Source organism: Chroicocephalus ridibundus, chromosome 11 (genome assembly GCF_963924245.1).
Source record: "Chroicocephalus ridibundus chromosome 11, bChrRid1.1, whole genome shotgun sequence".
Classification (NCBI taxonomy): Eukaryota; Metazoa; Chordata; class Aves; order Charadriiformes; family Laridae; genus Chroicocephalus; species Chroicocephalus ridibundus.
In genome coordinates, this window is record NC_086294.1 from 18,352,800 (window position 1) to 18,375,342 (window position 22,543).

Below are 22,543 nucleotides of genomic sequence, written 5' to 3' on the forward strand. Positions count from 1 at the left end.
AGCCTGGAGAAAAGGAGACTGAGGAGAGACCTTCTCGCTCCCTACAGCTCCCTGAAAGGAGGGTGTAGCCTGGGGGGGGGGTCAGTCTCTTCTCCCAAGTAATGGGTGATAGAACAAGAGGAAACGGCCTCAAGTTGTGCCAGGGCAGGTGTAGCATGGATAGTAGGAAAAAAAATTTCACCGAAAGGGTTGTCAAACACCGGAACAGGCTGCCCAGGGAAGTGTTGGAATCGCCATCCCTGGAGGTATTTAAAAGACGTGTGGACGTGGTGCTGAGGGACGGGGGTTAGCGGTGGGTTTGGCAGTGTTAGGTTGATGGTTGGACTCGATGATCTTAAAGGTCTTTTCCAACCTAAATGATTCCATGATTCCATGATTCTGTGCATGCCCAGGGGATCAGGGTGAGAGCTCCCCGGTGGGAGCACCGCTGGGCAGCCCATCGCCCGCGCCCCGGGCCCGGGGGGGTGGAAGAAGCCCTTCCCGGGGAGATGACGGCACGGCTGACGGTCACCCCCCGTCCCCCGGGGACCGGGGGGGCCAGAGGGGCTTTCCTCCCGGGAGCTGTGCCCGGCGGGGAATAAACGCCGGCCGGGCGGCCCCGGGGAGCCGCCGGGTGCTGGGCTGTCGCTGCCCTCCCGCCCTGCCCGGCGCGGCGCGGCCCCCGGGGCGGCGCTCCGTAGCCGGGGCCGGGCGGCGGGGCGGTGCCTGGCCGGGGCGGCGGGCGGGACACGCCGAGCGGGGCCGGGCCCGGCGGAGCCGAGCGGAGCGGAGCCGAGCGGGCGGCGGCGGCGGCGGCCTGGCGGAGCGCCGCGGGCCCGGTCGGGCAGGCAGGTACGGGCCGAGCGGGGCGGGCGGCGGCGCAGACAAAGGGCGGGCGGCAGCGCGGGCCGGGACCCGCCGAGCCGGGCTGGGGGAGCCGGGGCCCCGCCGCCCTTCTCGCCCCCCTCGGCGGATCCCCCCGCGCCGACCCGCCCCTTCCCCTCGGCGGGTTGCCCGGTGCTCCCCCCCCACCGCCGCCCCGGGAGGAGCCGGCCTGGGGTCCGGCGGGGCCTGCCCCGGGGCGGCGGAGCCCACCTCGCCTTGGCTCCATCAGGCCTCGTGTCCCCCCGTGTCTTCCCACCCCTCCCTCCGCCGGGAACGGGGGGCTGTGGAGGAGGAGGCAAAGCTGTGCCGGGGTGCCCTCGGCCCGGGCATCCCTCCTGGGCGGCGGGCAGGGATGGAGGGGTGGAGGGATGCTGGCTGCTGCCCAAACAGTCAGGGCCGAGCTGCAGCAGGGGCGCCGAGGGCGAGGGGTGCGAGGCCTAAGGCATCCCCACGCTGGAGGAGCGTAAGTGGCGTTAGTTAAATTTAATAAAGGATCGCAGGAGATCAGGGCGGCATGGCCGAGAGCTGGTTTGATGGTGCACAGCTTGTCCAGCCTGGCTGGAGTTCCCGTAAAGCACCTTATCACTCCCTCTGGAAGGGCTCCTGGCATTTACCCAGCCACCGGTCAACTCCCGGGCCTTTCGTGCATCGCTGTATTTATTTTTTCCCCCAAGTCTTTTGTTTTTTGCCTCCACCGCTGCACAGGCAGGCTGTCCCCGTGATGCCCGGCGGTGCAGAAGCCAGCTTGGCCACCTTTCGGCATCACCTGGAAGGCTCTGCGTCCCTCTGAGGCTGGTACTGGCTCCCCGCGCTGCGATCGCATCCCCACGCCGTGGCTCTCCCTTCCCGCCGTGCCGGCCGGTGCCGCCGCAGCACACCATGGGGCTGGTCTTCTACCAGCGCTCACAGGGCTGGGAAGCCGGCGCCTTGCAATGCAGCTTTGTCACCGACAGCCTTGAAACAGCAGCTCTTCCTGCAGCAAAGCAGCATCTTTGTTACTTTAATCTCGAGAGTGTTTTTTAGCAGGGGCTGGGTTGGCGCAGGCTGGGGAGGCGAGCTGCCCCGTGCCTGCTCCTCTCGCCTGCGCACGGGGACCCTGGCTGAGGAAGTCGTCCTTTTCCAAATAAAACAACCAGGACGAATTCAATAGGAAATAAGTTCCTTGCTTCTGAGGGAACTTGCCGTGGGTGGAGAAGAAGGAAATTAAACAATAGAAAAAACGTGCGGGGCTTTATACGGCAGGCAAAAAAATACCCAAGGTTCTAGCGGGATGGCCGAGCATCTTCCCTTTGCTCATCCAACTCCGCGCTCCTTTTTGACAAGGACGGTGAAGGCAATGGCGATGCTCGTGTTTCCCGACACCCCTCCATGTCTGGGGCATCTGTGCATGGGTATGGGGAAGCCAGGACTTCCCACATTACCATCCTGCGGGTCCCCAGGCCACCCTGCAGGGTCACCTCGCTCGGCACTGGTGCGTGCTGTGCCACCCCGCCAGCTGCAGCCCCCAAAGTCCTCCCTTCCCGCCTGGAGCGCTGATATGGGGCATGGATGCTACCGGGAAATCTCATGTCCACAAAGCCTTTCCCACTTCCTGCGCCTTTGGGAAGCTGATGGTTCTGGTCTGGTTGTGTTTGGGTGGGGATGGAAAACCTATCCCAGCCAAACAGACTTTTTATTACAGGTTGTTTGGGGTTTTTTTCTCCCTCTTCTTTCTGCGCAGTGCTGTCAGTACTCTACAACAGGACGTATTTACTGCACTATCGGTGGTAATTTAAACAGAAGAAAAAAGACGCCTCACAAGTCAAAAACTAGGCTGGAGTGAAGAGGGAATGATTAAGATTTTTTTCAGTAGCGTGTCATGGTGAAGTATGGCATGGCCGAGCGTGTCCCTGCTGCAGAGTGTCACCGGCACTGCCTGCCCCACTCCACCTGCCGGCTCTGGCTTTTGTAACCAGGTTTGGTTTTGGGGACATCTCTGGGTGCCTGGGCTGGGGACAGAGGGCTACGGTCCCACCGAGCATCCCGTCTCCAGGGCTTCTGGCTGGGCACTGGAGATGGAGCTGCTCTCGCTGGAGATGGAGTGCTCTGGGGCAGGGTCATGGAGAGCTTTGCTTGAAAGGCATTTTGTGGAATTCTACCTCCTAGATGTACCTTATTGAGTTGTTTTTATATTTTTGGCTGTTGAGGTAAAGCCTGGTGGAATGAGGCTAGACTTAAGGCAGAGAGAGAAGCCAGATACTAAGCTCCTGTATCTTGTGGTTACTTCAAGGCCATGGAGGGCTGGGGTTCCCACTCCCATCTCACCGATGGTTCCAGCCCTGCTCTTGAAGGCACCTTAGGACCTCAGGAATGCCCTTGGCTTCCTTGTGTGGTTTTGGCCGAGTTGGTGGCATTGCTTTGTGCATTTTTACAATGTGCCATCGTCACGCGTGCGCAGGTGGCTTTGCAGCCTGAGATGGGGGAAGGAGGACCCGGGTGGAGGGAAAACAGCATGCTGCTTTCCTGGAGACCACCTCACAAACCTCGGGGGCTGTGATGACTCAGTCCCCAAGTGCCTACGGGAGCTGGTGCCCCCTGCATCCCCCTCTGTGCCAGTCCCCAGGTGCGGAGGAGCAGGACAGCCCTCGCGCCGGGACCCCTGGAAGGGCTCGGTGAGTCATGCAGCGCGGACGTGGGGAGAGGGCGGCCTGCAGCTTGTGATTCATGTTGTTTTCCTGCAAAAGCCACCGGCTGCAATGGCAGAGCTTGCAGAAGGCGAATCAATATCGAGCCGTAAATCCCGCATGTGATTGCCGGCCGGGCAGTGAGGGGGCTGGTGTTGGGAGCACCTCGGTTGCCATGTCCTCCCCAAAAGCAGCAGGACTTTGCTGCAGCCCTCTGGCCAAGAAACGGGCTGAGATCGTCAGTGCTGCCTTCAGGTGGTCCGAACCTTCCTGGATGGGTTTAGGAAGGTCCTGAATGTGGGATATTCTGGGAGGAGCTGCCCTAGTATTTATGTGGGGAGCATACCTGGAGGTCGGTCCTGCTGCTGGTCTGCTCCAAAGCCACGGAGATGCAGGTCTCTTGCAGAGACCAAGACTGTCTCCCAGGGGCTCTGCCCTGTTGTTGACAAGGAACCCCACATGTCTTCGAAATCTCATCACTGATGTAGAGCAGGGGAGAAGAAAAAGTGTTTTCTGTCTCTCTGGGCTTGGGCATGTTGAGGGTTGGATGTACAGCGAGGGATGTCCCTCTCAGCTCCCTCTGCTGTGTGGGGGGATGTGTGTCTTGCCCGACGGCTCTGCGTATGGTCCGGAAGGATGACAGTCCCCGAGGTGTCCCTGCTCCTCAGGACACCATGCTGCCCTCTTGGCGCCGCCTTGGACTTGGCAAAACTCACATGCCTTCTGGCTACTTGTGAGCATCTCGCTGAGTATCCCCCCCTCCTTCCCAACCACCGTCTGCTTCTTCACAGCCTTACACAGCCCTGCAACCCCAGGGCTTGGAGCCTGAAGAAAAAAGGGCCATGTTAAAAAGGGTTAACGGCTCAGTCCTGAAATGGGGCTGCAAAACGCTATTGATGCCTGAAGTCTAAATGTACGGCTCAGGCCATTTTATATCTCTTCCAGCAGCTTCGATTCATCCCTTGGCTGTGCTGGTGCACCACGGCACTGGGATGGAGGGGCAGGTGGGACATCGGAGGTTGGTTCCTTGAGCGTTTTCTTTGCCTTGAGCCCTTGCGGAGGAGAAGGAGAGGACAGGGCTGATGCTGTAGCCTGGCAGCAGGTAAACTAAAGCAACAGGCTTCCCGGGGAAATGCTGCTCAGTTTGTGCAACCTCAGGCACGGATCTGGAAATCAGGGAGGCAAGAGGCAGCTCGGGTGCCAGCAGCCCCCGTGCTGTGCTTGTAGGGGGCAAGTGTGGGCTTTACCAGGGGTGTCTTAGAGGGTAAAACCAAAACAGATCTTGCAAGCGTCTCCCGTGCTCTGCGCCTTTTCCTGCTCTCTGCGTTCCTCCCGGGTTGGTGAGCATTGCAGCCTCTGGTACTTTTTAAGGGTGGCAAAGTTTGCATGCAGAGGTAATATCTTTTATTAGCCTAACTAATGCCTTTAGGAAAAAACAGATGTGCTCTTGGGCCTGAGGAATGCCTGCGCGCCCAAAACGTGTCGGTTTTTCCAACTTGTGCCTGTTGGTCTAATAAAAGAACTGACCTCCGCCTGGCCCGGCTGTGACCTTGGAGTGTGCCGGCCTCGGGAGCATCCCGGCTGTGCGTCAGTGTGCACTGCCCGGCCCTTTCCCAAAGGATGTGCCAGGGTGGGAGCCGTCACCGGAGCACACCCATGCTTACCTGCCTCCTAATGCAACACCAGCTACGGGCGCCCAGCCCCACCGGTGCTTTGGGCTCCCAGAGGCGTCCGTCCTGGCAGACTGGGGGAAGCGGAGGTTGGCTGCGGCTCAGCGAAGCATCAGGGCATCAGGCAGGATGGATGCGGTCCAGCGGGAGCATCCTTGGGAGCCCCTGGCAGGAGGGGGCAGCTCACGCAGTGCTCCATCCTTGCGGGGATTTCTCATGAATGCAGGCGCCGGAGGGTTGGTTGCTCTCCATGAGCTGCTTCACGCTGTGGTTTTATGGATGCTGCTTTGCAAAAGTGCCATTTTGGGGCCGGGTTAGTGCTCGGCAGGGCAGCCTACGCTCCCCAGAACAGCTGGTGGTTCTTCTGTGGTGGGATGGAGCTGCTCTCCCACTGACTTCAAATTCCGCATAACGGGAAGGTGTCAAGAAAACGAAGCAGCCGTCCCATCCCATGGGGCTCACAGCGCTGCCGTGGCCGAGGAATTGGGAATCACTGCTGCCCTGCAGCTCTCCGTGATCGAGCATCGCCCTCACACTCACGGCAGGACCAGCATCTGTTGCCAGCCAAGCACAGTGTCAGAGGCAGCAAAAGGTGGTGTTGAGAGGTTTTCAGTTGGTGGTTTTTTGGGTACCTGTCCTCATGCGACCTGCCAGTGAGACCGCAGGTTGCTGCTCCAGCGAAATATAAAAATTCACATGAGATTATTTTCCCCTTGTCCTTTTTGCTTTTTAAAATACTTGGGATTCAGGCCCTGCTTATCCAGAAAGTCTCTTGGGCACTCGGAGAGCCACAGGAACCGACACGGCACATTTCAAAGCAGGAAAACCCGATTCATTGAGTGGATTTCCCCCTCCCTGCGAACCCACTTAAAATTCATGGAGAGTTTTGTCAGTAAGAACCTGTTTCAATTAACAGACAAAAGAAACTCTCCTCGTTAAGCGCCTCTTTCAATTAAGGTTTGGGAGAATTCCCCCAGCTCTGAGCGAGGCTGTTTCTGAGGATTCAAAGGCAAAAAATACCGGTGAGGAAGAGCAACCTGCTCCGGCTTTTTTGGGGAGAGATGGTGGGATGGTACAAACCGTAACCTGGCTGCGGGGTGTCGGGGTGCTTGGTCGGGATGGTGTTGGGGAGCATCACTGCGGGGGGGTCGACTGCCCAGCCCGGCATCCCTGGGGTGTAGGAAAGCTAATGACTGCTGCTAATTGCTGGCCTAGTTTATGGAGGAGACGGATTTCATGCGGGTGTTGGGAAATGGGGAGGAGCGCAGAGAAGTGCTCTTCCAGATCAGGGTGCTGGGGAGGAGGAGGGTGGCAGCCACCGCTGTCACCTTCCAGCCACCGTTGCCACCTTCCAGCCACTGGTAGCCAAAGCTCAGAAGTGGGGTGACCTCCCCGGGGGTTTCCTCTGTATACAGTTTCCCTGGTGGGGGGCTGCAGCACCTCGGGGCTGGGGGACGCAGATTAGCGGGGGCAGGACCTGGAGATGGGGGTTCAGATGTGGGGTTTGCTCGAGCTGGTCTTCAAAGCCCCACGAGTTGGGCTTGCCAGCTGCTCTGCCACGGAAAAAGGTGTAATCATAAGTTTCCAGAAACCTCACCCAGTTCTTCGGTGTTTTGGGTGGGTTTTTTTTCATTTGTTTGGGGTTTTTTCTCCCCTAAAAATTCAGCAAATATTTGCAGCGATTCGCCGCACACCAGACCTTGCCTTTCCATCCCTCTGCAGGGGAAGACACATTGTCACAATTGTTTTTTTGAAGAAAACTCCAGGAAAGTGCAACTTTTATCTTTCCGAGTAAAACTGAAGTGCTAACAAGGCTTTCTGGGTGAAAAATATCTCTTCCAGAGCTAGGCACTTTGGCCAAAAATAACTTTTTTTTGCTTGAAAAGCTTTGACTGCTTTTGCTGGGTGAATCACTCCTCTTGGTTTCTTTCCTGCAGGAGCGGGCAGGTGCTGGGCGGCTGGAGCTGGAGTTTTATTTCCAGGGAGTAAATTTGGTCCAGCAGCAGCAATTCAGGTGGATGCTCCAACTGCTCGTTTCTGGCCGGGCTTTATAAATCAAAGCTTTAAATAAAAGCGCTGAGAAAAAGGGAGGATTTTCCTGCTGAAGTCTCCCCTGGGGGGTGCAAATGCTCCAGACCTTGAATAAATCAGGGATAAATTTTCCCAATATTCCCTTGTGTTCGCTCCTGTCCAGCCTGGGCACAGCAGGGAGAAGCCGAGCCGGGTGGGAGCAGCACCGGTGCCAGTCCCAAGAGCAGATGCCGGGGCTGCCATGGTCCTTCTTCAATTTTACACCTTTTGGGGACTGGGGAAATGCTGGTGTCCTTAGGAAAGCGGGGCTGGGGCTGCCCCCCTGTCAGCAGCATGGTCTTTTTTTCTCTGGCGAACAGTAACTACTGTTTGCAAAGCGCTTAAGCAGCCCACGTAATCTACCACTAAGACGCTCCTTAGCTGGCATTATAAAACTGCCCCGGTGGCACACGGGCGGACTCGGCGAGAGCGGGCAGCCAGGACGAGCTCGTTTCTGTCCTTCTGCTCGTTTTCCCCTCTCTGCTCCGCATCCCTCTCCCCTGCCTGGGTTTGCAGCCTGGCAGGAGGCAGCTGGATGTCCATATAGCTCATCCTACCATCCGTGTCTCTTTGGGGCAGTCCTAAAGGCTCTCCTGGGCTGTCAGTAATTGGGGACCGCCAGGAAAATCCCTAGTTTTGTAGCAGTTGAAGCTTTTATGCCAGGTTGTGTCTTTTTCCCCTCCGGTGCAGGGGTTTGGTCCCTGCTCGAGGAGCACCTCGGTGGGATGCACAGGGAGCTGTGACCTGCTGCCTGCTGTGCTTCGATACCGGTGTGCATCGTCGCACCACCGCACACTGAGGCATCCTGATTGCGCCTTCTCTTGGCCAGTGGATCCAGCCCCGGCTGGGGAGGGAGGTGATGGGGACAGGGACAGGCAGTGGTCCTTTGCACCTTGTGATGGCTCTTCTCCCATGCCAATACTCCCAAGTCTTTGCAGATATTTCCAGTCGCAGTTGGGATCGCTGCCATTCAGAGCTGGTAAAGGCAGCGGTGCAGAGGCAGGTGTTTAAAGGCAGGTTTTTCACGCCCGTTACTTTTTTATTTTCAAAGCAAGGTCCCCTGTCTTAAGCTCACGGTTGTCTCTTGAATAACATGGTGGCATTAATCTCCTTTCTAAGGACGTGCTTACCTCAGTGGTTTTAGATCTGCCGCCCTCTAAATATTACCAGCGGAGTAAAGGGGATTCCTTCTAGAGGAAACTTAAACCTTTTAATAATAATTCGGCTGCCTTTTGTGCATCTTTTACAGGTGGTTTGCGATTCCGGGGGCTGCGGGGCACCGGGTAGTGACTGCTGAGGATGCTGGCGAGAGGCATGGGAGAGACAGCAGGCATGGTGGGCCGGACGCTGTTGCCTTCCTGGGGACCTGGGTCCCAGCCTGGCTGAATTTAGACCTTCCAGTAGCCTTTTGCCATCAAATGGCTGAGTGGAAGACGAAGCAGATGCGTCGGTGGGGCCCTGCGGTGGTCGGATATGGGAAGGGAAGCGTCGGAGCGAGCAGGAGCGATTGCAAATCACTGAGCTGGGCGATGCAATTTAGCATCCTGCCTCTAAATCCTCCTCCATCCAGGCTTAACCCCCAGGGCTGCCTTACGTGGGGAAGTGGAGCTGGCGTGGCGGTGACAAGGTGATTACCCAGCGGTGCCGGCGTGGTGGGGCTCTCCCCACAGCCATGGGGAGTGAAGGGCGCCCAAAGGGTGCTGGAAGGAGAGGAGTGGGGTGACCCATCTGGCTGCGGTGTTTAGGATGTGGCCCCGTCTCTGTGGGTCAAATGTGGGGGCTCTGTGAGCTACTGCAGTGTGGCGTCGGGGTCCTCATGCATGCGATGGCGAGCAGGTCTTGGGGTCTCTTCTCCATGATGGTGGATCCTTGCTCCCTCCCTTGCATCCCTTTCCAAAGTGGCGCGAGGGAGATGCACGAGCAATTTCTTGCCCCGTCACACCCATGGTTTTGAGCTCACCTCCCATCCCTGGGCTGCGGGGTTGGGACAGTTGATTTATTGGACGGCCAGGATTTGGGAACTGCCTGATCTTCACGGCTTGCACCTGCAGCCGGACCTGTTGCACGCCCCGATAAATCAAACCCCGGTACAGTTCTGCGCGTGGATCGCCAACCCTTCCCTCTCCTTCAGATCCGCTTGCACTTCCTTACTTGTATTTAATCCTCCCATTGCATCCCTGCAAAATCCCGCTGGAGGTTAAAGGGAGAGTGCTGCAAGCTGCGGATGGAGACAGTTTCATCCCCTCTGGTGCCCCTCTGCCTTTCTGGGGTGCGATGGCTCCCCGGGGGAGCATTTGCAGCCAATAACTCTAGCGGGGGGGAAACCGTGGCCCCCAGACCATGCCGGAGGAGAATTTCAAAAAGCTTTTAAACCGTTTTCCCCTTCCTCCTGCATCTGTCTTAGATTTGAAATGCTGATAGTAAAGGGCTTCCCCGGCCACCAGTTGCACTCCCTGCCTGCCCCGGGGTCGGATCTGGCCCCGCCGGTGCTCCAGGCTCCCGGCCGCACCAGGGAAGCCGCTCGGATGCTGATTGTGTTTGTCAGGGCGGCCGGATTAAGAGCATTGTGGCTAAGCCTCCTCGCCGAGCGTCTTCTCCAGCGGAGCCTGGGCCAGGGCTTTGCTCGGAAACCCACCGGAAAACAGCGTTTTCCGGGGCTCTTTCTCCTGTGGTCCTCGTCGTGCGGCTGTGGCCGAGCACCCGTCTGTGCGATGGCAGCCTGTCGGCGCCGTACAGTGTTTGTGGAGGCCTGAGGTCTGCATGTGGGACTCAGGCTGACATTTCCAGCTGGTGCCTTTTAAATAACAACTGTGGTTTTAAAAGGCACCTGAACAGCTTCTAAAAATCAGGTTAAAAGGAAGTTTGACTCCGGCTGTCACCTTGCCAGCTCTTGTGGTTTTTTCTTCTATTTTACCATCGTGTTTAGCTTTTTGTTTTAGAAAAGCTGTTGGTCTCAAGAATTTGGTTTTTTGGCTCTTGGACCTAAACCTACTTCCTTCTCTGGCGTGGAGCTGTCGGCTCTCCCACGGCTGCTGGGGATGCGCAGGGGTTTGCTCCAGCAGGGAAACCCCTGAGCAGGAGCATCCTCACCCCACAGCATTGCCCCAAACCCCTCAGCATCCTCCCTGTGGAGGGTTTGCTCCGACAGTGAACCAGCAGAGCAGGATTCCTGCCTGTTCTTTGCCCTGGCGGTGGATTTGTGGGGCGGGACGCTGCCTGCCCTGGTCCAGGCTCACACCTGGCTGCTCCGGGGGTCCGGCGCTGGCCCCCTGCCCAGGCAGGCGTTGCCTTCGTGCTTTGACATGGCAGCCTCCCTCCCTGGGGAGAGTCAGCTGGCATCTGCCTGGAGATGCTGTCTCCAAAGGCTGGTCGTTAAATTCCGTAATTAAAAGTTCTTAGAAGAGGATGGACTAATGAAGCCCCCTTGGAAATGGCAGGTGATGTGGGCGCAGGGCCCCGTTCCCGTCTGCTCTGTCTCATGGAGGGTGGTGCGAGGATGGACGTCTTTCCTGCCCATCAGCCATCGTCCCCAGCGCTGGCTTCAAACCTGCTGTCACTTGCCCGCCCATCGCCATGGGAGCACGGCTGCCAGCACCCGCTGCTCCTAAAAGATGAGAGAAATGGAGTGGGAATGGGATGTCATGGCTGAGATGCTTGATAATGCGGTCCTGGCTGTCCACATCCCTAGGGATGGTACCTGGAAGGGGAGCCTCCCTCTGCACGAGCGCATCCCTAAAAGCAACATCCCTCTGTGCTTCTCCTTTCTGTCCTGCCTGGAGATCATCCACGTGTGCAAAGATTAATTAGAAATTGATAGAACCAGGTGCTCCACCATGCCTGGCAGTGATGGAGGTGATGCCTGCCACCATGGAGGCAGTGATGGAGGCTGGCTGCCGGCGACGTGCACAGGGTCCGGGCGAAGTAGCGCTGTGATGGTGGGATTGGGAAGCGGAGGCTGGAGCAGAGCTTGCTGCAGGGAAGGGCAGGGATGACAGGATTACCCTACCAAGCCCCAGCCTGTAATCCACAGTGCCGTTCAGCCGGCCACGTTTAATCCCGTTACGTGCCCAACTGGTGTCTGTAGGGAGGGTGCTTGGCTGCGGTGCCGGCAGGGCACAGGGAGCTTTCCCCAGGGAGGAGCGGGGACCCCTGCCCTTGTCCCCATCCCAGCACCGGGTTTGGGGACGGTGCTGCAAACCACTGTGCTAACAATTTTTATTTTCCTTAAACACACTGGCTGCATTGACATCCCCCCGGGCGCCTTCACCTCCCGGCAAGCGGTGCCCATCCTATTTTTTTTTCTTTTGTTTAAATGAGCCTTTCATAGGGAAGGGAAAAATATTCCCAAGGTCCCTTTGGCTCCACGTGGGTGCTCCCGCGTGCCTGTCTCAGTGACCTTGGCTGGCGGCTCCCGGCTCGGCATTGTGCTGCCCGGCTGGTTGGCTGCCCGCATCCCTCCCTGCCAGCTGGGCTGAGCGATGGGAGACTCAGACCTCCCGTACCCCTGTTCTCCTCACCACAGCCTGGCTCCCGCTGGGCAAACGGGAAGAGGGGGGCTGCTTCTCCAGCTGCTTGGTGCGATGGGGACTTGTGGGGGGCCCCCATAGCACCCCGGCGGTGCTGCCATGCGCCATGCCCGCATGGCAGCCGGGGTCCCGCAGCGCGCCTGCGCGCTCCCGCCCCATCCCCGGCGCCATCGGGAGCTCGCGGTGCTCTCACGGCAAGCCCTGGCACGCCGGCGAGCTTGCCGAGGGATCTGCTGGCGTAAATAAAAGCGGCGGCGTTGGTACCGACGCCGACCCTGCCTGCTCAGCCCACCTCTCTCCCCGCAGGGCGCCGTGTGGAGCTGGGGGACCGGGGCACCCCGGGGAGCCGCCATGCCCGTGTGCCCGCCGAGGCCGCCCGCCGCCCCCTCGTCCCGCTGAGGCCATGGGGCCGCTGCTGCCACCGCTGCCACCACTGCGGGGATTTCGGCTCAGCAAGAGGACTCTCGGTGCGTCTGCCATGGTGACATGAAGCGGACAGCGAGGGACGCCGGACTGCTGGAGGGGAGAGAGCCTGCGCAGGCGGCCTGCTAGGATTTTAATTTATTAGTAGCATTCAGTTTAATTTTACTTATTTTTTTCGGTGGGTTGGTTGCTTCTTCCCCTCCCCGGGGCTCGCGAGGGGAGGGGGCAGGCAGGGGAGAGGGGCCCCACCTCGCCCTGCGGATGCAAGGATGACTGTGCTGGCCAGGGCCTGGCGGGGTATCCGGCAGCTCTCTCTGCAGGTGGTGTTGCTCCTGCTCTTTGCCTTCTGCCTGCTCAGTGTTTTCATCTCTGCATATTATTTATATGGATGGAAAAGGGGCTTGGAGCCCTCCGGGGATGTGGCGGGGCCAGACTGCGACGAGCCCAAGGTCGCCCCTTCCCGCTTGCTGCCGCTAAAGACCCTCAAGGTGGCCGACTCCTCCCACACAGACCCCTTGGTGCTGGTCTTCGTGGAGAGCCTTTACTCCCAGCTGGGCCAGGAGATTGTGGCCATTTTGGAGTCAAGTCGCTTCAAATACAGGACGGAGATCGCCCCGGGGAAGGGGGACATGCCCACGCTGACCGACAAGGACCGGGGACGTTTTGCCCTCATCATCTACGAGAACATCCTCAAGTATGTCAACCTGGATGCCTGGAACCGGGAGCTACTGGACAAGTACTGCGTGGAGTATGGCGTGGGCATCGTTGGCTTCTTCAAGGTAAGGGGCAGTGTGGGGCGAACCGAGGCCCCGTGGCCAGGTCGGGTGTGAGCGGGGGCTCTGGGATCCCAGTGCCCTGCAGGGACTGTGGCCTCCCCTTCCTTTCTGCGACCATCCCGAGTTGGTGTGGAGCCGGCCCGCAGCCTGGCGTGGGGTGCAGGCTTCTTGCAGAAGGCACCATCTTAGCCCTCTCCCCATGGAAGGGCTGTACAGCTCCTGGGGCTTTTGGGGGTAAAAGCACAACTCTGGGATCATTCCGGTTGCTTTTAGCATCCTATATCCCAGCAGTGACCCTTGCTGGGGTTCACCAAAAACATGAGCAGGTATTTTGCTCGGCAGCCCCCTTCTCCTGCTCAGGGCTCGCAGTCCCAGGGGGCTTTGTACGTTGTATGTGAGCAGGAGTGTGCGTGCGAGGGGGATGAGGGTGCCCCATGGTCAGGAGAGGAAGGGGTGGGACCCAGCACCCAAATCTCCGGGGGTGGTGACCCAGCTAACCCCTTACCATGGCTGTTGGTGCCATCACAGCCAGGCTGGGCACTTGGTGTGTCTTGCAACGCCTCTGTCCCCAGTGTGCTGTCTTCTCCAGCTCCCGTCTCTCCCTGTGCAGGCCAACGAGAACAGCCTGCTGAGCGCCCAGCTGAAGGGCTTCCCCCTCTTCCTCCACTCCAACCTGGCGCTGAAGGACTGCAGCATCAACCCCAAGTCGCCCCTGCTGTACATCACGCGCCCCAGCGAGGTGGAGAAGGGCGTGCTCCCTGGTGAGGACTGGACCGTCTTCCAGTCCAACCACTCCACCTACGAGCCGGTCCTCCTGGCCAAGACCAAGTCAGCTGAGTCCATCCCGCACATGAGTGTGGACGCGGCGCTGCACACCACCGTGATGCAGGACCTGGGTCTCCATGATGGCATCCAGAGGGTGCTTTTTGGCAACAATCTCAACTTCTGGCTCCACAAGCTTGTATTCGTGGACTCTGTCTCCTTCCTGACAGGCAAGAGACTCTCCCTGCCCCTTGACCGCTACATCCTGGTGGACATCGACGACATCTTTGTGGGCAAGGAGGGTACGCGCATGAAGGTGGAAGATGTCAAGGTGCGGCTGTGATGTCCTGGCTGGGTGGGTAGGGGATGTGTGGGGCTGGGTGCTCTGGGATGCTGCAGGGATGAGCTTTCCTGCCTCCAGAGCATCCCCTGGCCCCGTGGGAGCCCCTCTGCAAAGCTCTTGGGGAGCTGCCCTGGCGTGACAGCCGTCCCCGTGGCCATGTGCTTAGGACATCTTGCTTTCTTTCCCCCCCCTTCCAGGCACTATTCGACACGCAGAACGAGCTGCGCACCCACATCCCGAACTTCACCTTCAACCTGGGATACTCAGGGAAATTCTTCCACACAGGTGAGGAGGGCAAGGGCATCGCTTTGCCTGTTGGTGCCATACGGCTGGTGTCGAGGCACAAACCGGTGCTCAAAGAGGCCGAAGTTGGGGCTGCAGGAGGGTTCTCGGGCATCCCCCCTTTGCTGCCCCCATCACCTGGTCACTGAGAGGGGTCCCCCCTCCCTCTGCTCCATCTGCTAGTGCGCGGCTCCGCGTGCCTGGCGGTGACAGCGAGTATCGTGCCCGCAGGTACCGATGCCGAGGACGAAGGCGACGACCTGCTGCTGTCCTACGTGAGGGAGTTCTGGTGGTTCCCCCACATGTGGAGCCACATGCAGCCTCACCTCTTCCACAACCAGTCGGTTCTCGCCGAGCAGATGACATTAAACAAGAAATTCGCTGTCGTGAGTAAGATGCCGCCGGCGGGGGTGCTTGTGGTGGGGGGAGGACGGGAGAAGGGAGGCAGAGAGGCAGTCAGCTGCCTGGGTTGCCCGTTCAAGGGAAGACATCATCCGCGTGTTGGAGCTGTGCCTGCTGCGCCTGGCACCGGGGGGATGTGGGGGTCCATCCGTGGGGGATGTGGACGTCTGACCCATGGCTCTGTAGGAGGAAGCGTCTGCTCGGGTTGGTGTGTGCTGGGTTTTAGCTGAGCCTAGGCTTGGGTGCTCAGCCCGGCGTGGTTTGCTGCTGTGCTGGGCTGTGATGCAGGGTCCTGGAGGGGTGGCCATGTGCCGGGAGGCTTCTGCTGATAGAAACTCCCTCTGCAGGCCGAGCTGTTGGGGACATGTTTAGTTTATAAAGTCAGGCTCTGACCTTCAGCTTGGTAAGGGGTTGACCATCCTCTTGTACCATCCTTTATCTGCCCTGGATAAAGCCAGCATTGAGGCCGGATCATGCTGTGACCGACTGGTTTGCTCACAGCTGTCTTGAATCCAAACCCAGTAAAGCCAGACCCAGCAATAATAATTCAGTCCTATGGCCTAAGAGAGGGATCTTCAAGCTAACTTAAATTCATTGCCTGATAATTAGAGGTGCTTAATTAGAGAGAGACCGGCCCATCCATACTTGGGATGGGCAGTTGTCCAGCTCAGAATTTCCAGGCTGTTTTATATCTACTGGTATAAGCCAATTTACGATCTTGTGTAGATGTATCTCTTTGTTCTCCGCAGAAAAGCTTTGCTGCTGTTGTTTTTTTTGGTGACAGCAGAATTGTCAGGGATGAGGATGGTCCACATGAAGCAGAGGACTGAGTGTCCACCCAGCACGTCTGCTGCTGGGCTCCCTTTCGTGGAGGCAGCCCTGTTCAGGAGAGGATGTGCAGGCACAGCCCTGCCCTGGTTGCTCTCCAGAGCCACGAATTGACTATTTGTAGTTGGGAATGGGCAGTCCCCTGGGGAGAAATTGGTTTGGGACGTTGTGGTTTTGGGGGTCTCCATGGTCACCCACTCCCTGCTCTCTTCCCTGCAGGAACACGGCATCCCCACTGACATGGGGTACGCTGTGGCCCCCCACCACTCGGGTGTGTACCCCGTCCACGTGCAGTTGTACGAAGCTTGGAAGCAGGTTTGGTCAATCAAAGTGACGAGTACAGAGGAGTACCCCCACCTGAAACCTGCTCGCTATCGCCGTGGCTTCATCCACGATGGCATCATGGTAGGCGGCCAGGCTTTATCTCTTGTGCTTCTCTCTGCCGCCTCCCCCACCATAACCCAGAACCTCGGCGGGTGGTTTCAGGGCCGCTCGGATGCTTTGATTTGAGGGGGCTGTGTCCTGTGTTTCTCCTGCATGGGGGGAGTTTGTGTGAGGACACTTTCTGATTCCTCCATCTGTCCACCTCCGTCCCTTGTGATCATCAGGATTGAAGTCAAAGGTGGTGAGGGGCAGTGGAGCCAATCCTGACCCCTGAGGGGTTGAGGACGCCCTTTTCGTTTTGGAGGTGGAAGAGGACCCAGCCGTGCATGCTCCATCCCTGTCTTTCTCCTGCCCCAGGTACTCCCCCGGCAAACCTGCGGCCTCTTCACGCACACCATCTTCTACAACGAATACCCGGGTGGCTCCAGTGAGCTGGACAAAATCATCAATGGGGGCGAACTGTTCCTGACAGTGCTCCTCAACCCCGTGAGTACTGCTGTCCATCTGTCTGGGGACAGACGGACAGGTATCTCTTGTAGAGCTGTCCCCCAGTGCCACTGTGGGCATTGTTCTGATGTCCTCTGCCAGGGTGGGAGCCGTTTGCATGGGATGGCTGCTGGCTGAGGCTCCACTAACCCCTGCTCCATCCTCTCCGCTTCAGATCAGCATCTTCATGACCCACCTGTCCAATTACGGCAATGACCGCCTGGGCTTGTACACCTTCAAGCACCTGGTCCGCTTCCTGAACTCCTGGACCAACTTGAAGCTCCAGACGTTGCCGCCCGTGCAGCTGGCACAGAAATACTTCCAGATCTTCTCCGAGGAGAAGGACCCGCTGTGGCAGGTACCCCTCATGCCTGGAATGGGGGGAATAGGGGGTGTTTCACCTCTTTGTGGTTCTGTGGGTGGTACCAGGAAGGAGTTTGCCCCGTAGAGCTGGAAATAACCCCAGTCTTTGCCCTGCCTGCTGAGCAGCTTGGCCTCCCCACATGTCTGCTCAGGCTGGAGGGGTCTGAGCAGTGGTGCGTGGTCCTGTTCCAGGCTGCCCTGTCTCTGATCCCCCTCCCCTGCATTTCAGGATCCCTGTGAAGACAAGCGTCACAAAGACATTTGGTCCAAAGAAAAGACCTGTGATCGATTCCCGAAGCTTCTCATCATCGGGCCTCAGAAAACAGGTGATTCCCTTCACCCTTGGTGCTGCGAGCATGCTGGGAGGCTTGCGGGGTCCCCCATGCACCTCCAGAGAGCCCCTCTCAGCCCTCCTGCCCTGCAGCAGAGCGCAGAGGGAGATTTGGCCCAAGTCAGCTCCCGCTTTCTGTCTGTCTGAAGGAACAACTGCCCTTTATCTCTTCTTGGGGATGCACCCGGACCTGAGCAGCAACTACCCCAGCTCAGAGACCTTCGAGGAGATACAGTTCTTCAACGGACACAACTATCACAAGGGCATTGACTGGTAGGTCTCCCCGCCGCGGGGGCTGAGCTGGGAGTGCTGGTTCCTTTGGGACCTAGAGCAGCGGCACCATGGGGTTTCCTATCAGCCTCGCAGCTACTGGGCTCTTGGCAGAGGGCACCTGGGTGCTGCAAGGTGGGACAAATCCTGCACAGCCTCTGCAGTGTGCCTTCAGGCCATCACACCCTGAGTCCGTAAGGCCACTTGCCAGGACTCAGAAGCGTTCTTGGCAGAAGCCGGGCTTGTGTGCATTTGCTGCCCTGTGGTTTCGGGGTCTGCCTGGAGAATCTGGTGAGGCCTGGCCCTCCAGAATGGCTGGAGGGGACTGCGGAGCCCCAGGCAGCGTGTCAGACCTGGGAGGACCCTGCAGGGTTAGTACATGGCAAAGACTGTCTGAGATGTCACCTGCGAGGGGGAGTGCTGGGGACATCCTGTGGTGCCCATCGGCCTGCCTCACGCTGTCCCTCCCCCAGGTACATGGAGTTCTTCCCCATCCCCTCCAACACCACCTCCGACTTCTACTTTGAGAAAAGTGCCAACTATTTTGACTCAGAAGTGGCTCCCCGACGAGCTGCAGCCCTGCTCTCCAAGGCCAAAGTCATCACCATCCTCATCAACCCTGCAGATCGAGCCTACTCCTGGTATCAGGTGAGCCGCCTGCCTCTGCCTCTCCCCGGCTTGGGCCCCCCTATGGAGCGGTGGGCCAGGGGCTTCCCTCCATCACCTTCGTTTGGGAGGTGGGGTGGCTGCGGACGCTGCACTTTTTGGCTGAACAAGACGTGCGAGGACACGGCGTGGTGGCCTGGGAGCCACGGTGCCTCATGGGCAGCCCAGGATTTGGGTTGCTCCAGGACCAAACCTGCCTTGTTCATGCCTGACAGCACCAGCGAGCTCACGACGACCCGGTCGCCCTGAAATACACCTTCCACGAGGTGATCACGGCGGGACCCGAGGCTGCTCCGAAGCTGCGGACCCTGCAGAACCGCTGTCTGGTGCCAGGCTGGTACGCCACCCACATCGAGCGCTGGCTGAACAGCTACCACGCCAACCAGGTAGGGATGGGAGCACCCCACTCCTACAGTGGCAGCACCCCAGGGAGCCCCCATCGCCCGAGCAAGGATGCTGGGGGAAGAGAGCTTGGGTCCAAATTCAGCTGTGAGGGTGCTCCCGTAAGAGCTGCTTTTGTTACACCCTAAAAACCACAGGGGGAGGAGTAAAGGTGCCTGGGGAAGGTGTAGAAAGCAGATATTGTACAAGAAGGAAAGCCTTGTAGTGTGAGGTTGGTGATGGATGATGCACAAAGATGTCCTTGTGCCTGTCCTGGGCAGGTAGGTCCTTCCACTGGTCCTCTGGCAAAGCAGGGTTGAAAGGGGGCCGTGGGGTGGAGGGCTGTGGGTGGCTCTACAGGGGCACCCACTGCTTGCCCGACGCTCTCAGCCACAGACACCCGCAGGGTTGCCCTGTCTGGTGTCACCGTGGCATCGAAGAAGGACAAAAATAGCCGGCAAAGCTGCCCGTGGTTCGAGCTGCCTGCAGGGAAAATGGGGGCTGGATGCCAGCCCGGCTGTGACCCGCACGGTGGAGCGCTGCTGGCAGTGTACGGGCCACGTCGGGCCATTCCGCTCAGTCCCTGAATGATTTTTCCACCGTCGTTTAACCTTATAAAGTCTATTAGCTGTCTGCTTCTGGTGTAATTGCTGTAATGCAATCCTGGCTGGCCCTGGGTTGGGTGGCCCTGAGCCGAAGCTCTGATGCTGTCCTAGATGGATCCTGGCCCTGGCTTTTATTTACATTTAATTTTCCAACACCCGGTGTAAGTGAACACTGGGTTAGCATTCAAAAGGGGACCCTGTGCTGGCTGTGGCAAATTTGGCTCCGAGATGGCAAAAGGTGCGGCGAAGGCGGCGTCGTGCCCCAGGAGAGCAGGGCTGGGCGCCAGCGGGACCTCACCGCTCTGCCTCGCTCCTTGCAGATCCTGGTCCTGGATGGCAAGCTGCTCCGAACGGAACCCGCCAAAGTGATGGAGACGGTTCAGAAATTCCTCGGCGTGACCAACTTCATCGATTATCACAAGACCCTGGCGTGAGTCCTTCCCTGAGCTTCTCCTTCTTCCAGCCTGCCGTTGCTGCCGGTGCAGCGGGTTGCCCCTGGGGACGCCCAGCGCTGTCCCAGGGCAGCCCCCAGCGCTGGGGCTCACCGCGGAGCTGCTGCTGGTTCTGATGACACCAAGGTTTCACCTGAGGCCAGAACAGCAACTCTTCCTTGCTGCGACCTACACCAGGGTAGTTGCAATCAGAAATAATGTTCAAGAAGCATCCCGCTTGGCTGTGCTTATCCAGGCACCACGGTGGGGACGGTGGTGTCACCCTGGGCAGCCCAGGAGCAGCTCTGGGCTCCTGGAGCAGAATTCAAGGATACGTTCATGCCTCTTGGGATGGTGTCGAGTCCCGGCACCCCGGCTCCTCATGCACACACTGCAGAGCAGCTCTTCTGCTGGCCATGTGGCACCTCCACGGATGTCACCTTGCTCTGAGTCTTCCAGACATTAAAGCCCACCGTGGGAAGCAAGAGGCTCCAGAGCTCCTAAAAACAGAATAATTCATCTCTGCGCTGGGCTTGCCTGTGTACGTGGCCGCTCTGAGTCTGCATCCACGTGCCATGGGGCTCCTGAGGGCATCCAGGGCCAAAGGTGCCGCAGAAAATAATAATTAAACGCCCGTAGACCCCTGTGCTCCCTCAGCAGGGCAGCGCGGTGATGAATGAACCTTGTCGGGCTGCTTACTGTGCAGCTCTGCAGGGAACCTCTTGTACCAGGGGGTCGCTAATGGGATGTTAGATGGATTGCGGATTAAAAAGAGGTGGAGAAGTGCCCCCGTGCGGGGCTGGCAGCAGCGGGGCTTGTCGGGCAGCGTGCTTGCCTGCGGCAGGTGTGAGGGAGCAAGAGGGATGAGGCAGAGCTCTCACTTTGCAGGTTTGATCCCAAGAAAGGGTTCTGGTGTCAGCTTCTGGACGGAGGGAAGACGAAATGCTTGGGGAAGAGCAAAGGGAGGAAGTACCCCGAGATGGATTCGGATGTGAGTATGCAGAAAGCCTCCCGGGACCGTCCCGAGCGGGGCTGGGGGGCCGTGCTGGGGCGGTGGGCTCGGGACTGGTCCCCCTGACCCTCCCTCTCTGTTCTCCTCCCGTTGCAGTCGCGCGCCTTCCTGCGGGACTATTACAGGGACCATAACATAGAGCTCTCCAAGCTGCTGTACAAAATGGGGCAGACGCTGCCCACCTGGCTGCGGGAGGAGCTGCAGAGCACCAGGTAGCTGCTGCCCGCCGCCCGCCCAGCAATACCCGAGCGGGGCCGACCCCTGCACCCGGCGGGACCTTCCTCAGCAATACCCGGCCGTGGCCTTGGAGGGGACGCCCAGGAGCAGATGGCTGTGTCGGAGGCTGCCCCAGCGATGGCCTGGCTCTGTGGTCCTCGCGCTGCCACCTCTGCGCCTACCCCACACCCATTTCTCTTCCGTTTTATTTTTTTTTTTTCCTTTTTAATTCCTGGGCCTGTCGGTGAGATCCCTTCCCGCCCTTCTCTAACATGGAGAAGTGACACAAATTCTCCCTTTCTCTGCCCAAAGCGGGGCCTGACTCCCCCGAGCCTGAGGGCAGCGGCAGAGCCATCCCTCTCCTGGTCCGAGGGTGGAGGAGCTGCTCTGGGCATGTTGGAGATGACTTTGCTGAGCTGGAGAAGAGGAACGGAGCTGGTGGAGACCCAAAGCACAAAGGGACCCGGACGCGCTCCTGCCATCGTCCCCACGGCAGGAAGCAGGAGAGTTTGCCAGATTCCCTTGACACCCGCTTGGAAAAGCTGCGAACAAGGCAGATTTTTCTTTCAAAGCCGGGCACGATTTCTTTTGTCATCTCCGTTGGTTTTCAAGCTCCTCAACCTCTTCTTCTTCCTTCCCCTCTGTGGGCAGCGCGGTGGGACCGTGGCCGAGCAGGAGAAGGAGCCAGCGTGCTGGCCCCGGCGTGCTGGCCCCGGCGTGCTCCCCGGCGCACTGCCGTCCCCCCCGAGCCCCCCCTTTGCGATCTTGTACACGCGTGGTGTTTCCTGTGGTAAAGCCGAGCGGTGCCCGACGTCCCCCGGCACAGAGGAGAGCCGGCCCTCGGGGACGGGGCGGACGTTGGGGTAACAGCAGTCGGAAGGATGCTGAGAACTTCAAAACTCTTGAAATATTAAAAGCAAAAGTATTTTAATAATGTTGGGGTGGGGGGAGGGTGGGGGGTGGGTTCGTTTGGTTCGCGTTTTGCAGGGGGTTGTTTTTCTTCGGTGCCAGAATTTGTACCTAAACCCCGAGGGTTTTACGTGGTCTCTTTGGTTGTTACACGTGGTGTGGACGAAGGTCAGTGGGGAAACGGGGGGACGGTTTCCCAGCCGGAGACGCGTTGTTATACTGGTGGTGACGTACTGAGTCACAGCCCCAGCTCTGCCTCTCCCGTGTCCCCGGGTGTTGCTGCTGGGGCTGGCAAACGAGACTGAGCCACCATGAGTTTACCGGGATAAGGGCCCCAATTTCCCATCGGATGGTGAGGATGCGGGATGGCAGCGGTTGCCGCCAGCGGAGGTACCCGGGATGCCGCCCTCGCCTCCGGAGCAGCAGGGATGGAACGCGACGTTTCACCCTGAGTGACGGAGGGTCCCCGCTGTCAGCGGGGGTTCCCACCCGGCTATTTTTGCAGGAGCCCCCGTAGCCGTGCGTGGGGCCATGGTGGGGCTGCGCCTCCCCTCCGTGGGGTTGTGCCGGGAGAGGCTCCCGGGCGCTGCCGTAGGGTCCTGTTGAACCAACTGCTAATAAATCAGGGGGCTCTGGTTTTACTTGCAGGTTGTTGCCTGTTTCTCTCCGCGTTGGCACGATCCGCTCCTCCCCGCTTGGTGGGGGGGTCCCTTCTACCTTTGGGGGCTTTGGGGCCCATCTTTCGGGGGGATTTGGGGAGGAAGGGGGTGTGCGTGGGAGCAGCGCTCCATGCACGAGGTGGCAGCAGCCGTCTAGTCCTGGATCCGGCCGTGCTGCACAGCCGCCCACGGCCTCCTCTTCCCGGGATGGGACCCGCAGC

General features: G+C 59.0%; 1 protein-coding gene across 1 annotated transcript; it reads left to right on the forward strand.

The window, feature by feature from the left end:
- Positions 1 to 703: 703 nt before the first annotated feature.
- Positions 704 to 22,310, forward strand: NDST1 (N-deacetylase and N-sulfotransferase 1). The gene is made up of 15 exons (XM_063349240.1): positions 704 to 831; positions 12,100 to 12,995; positions 13,603 to 14,085; positions 14,295 to 14,382; positions 14,611 to 14,765; positions 15,829 to 16,014; positions 16,351 to 16,479; positions 16,655 to 16,837; positions 17,072 to 17,168; positions 17,323 to 17,446; positions 17,917 to 18,091; positions 18,325 to 18,495; positions 19,416 to 19,525; positions 20,415 to 20,517; positions 20,635 to 22,310. The coding sequence occupies exons 2-15, from the start codon at positions 12,486 to 12,488 to the stop codon at positions 20,752 to 20,754; spliced, it is 2,634 nt and encodes an 877-aa protein (XP_063205310.1). The 5' UTR covers positions 704 to 831; positions 12,100 to 12,485; the 3' UTR covers positions 20,755 to 22,310.
- Positions 22,311 to 22,543: the final 233 nt, after the last annotated feature.

What these genes read in the sequence shown, in the direction of transcription:
- NDST1 (XM_063349240.1), top strand. Translation starts at nt 12,486, where the DNA reads ATGACTGTGCTGGCCAGGGCCTGGCGGGGTATCCGGCAGCTCTCTCTG. An exon ending in CATCGGGCCTCAGAAAACAG is followed by an intron (nt 17,169 to 17,322) that starts GTGATTCCCTTC and finishes GTCTGTCTGAAG; the next exon opens with GAACAACTGCCCTTTATCTC. An exon ending in ACCCCGAGATGGATTCGGAT is followed by an intron (nt 20,518 to 20,634) that starts GTGAGTATGCAG and finishes CTCCCGTTGCAG; the next exon opens with TCGCGCGCCTTCCTGCGGGA.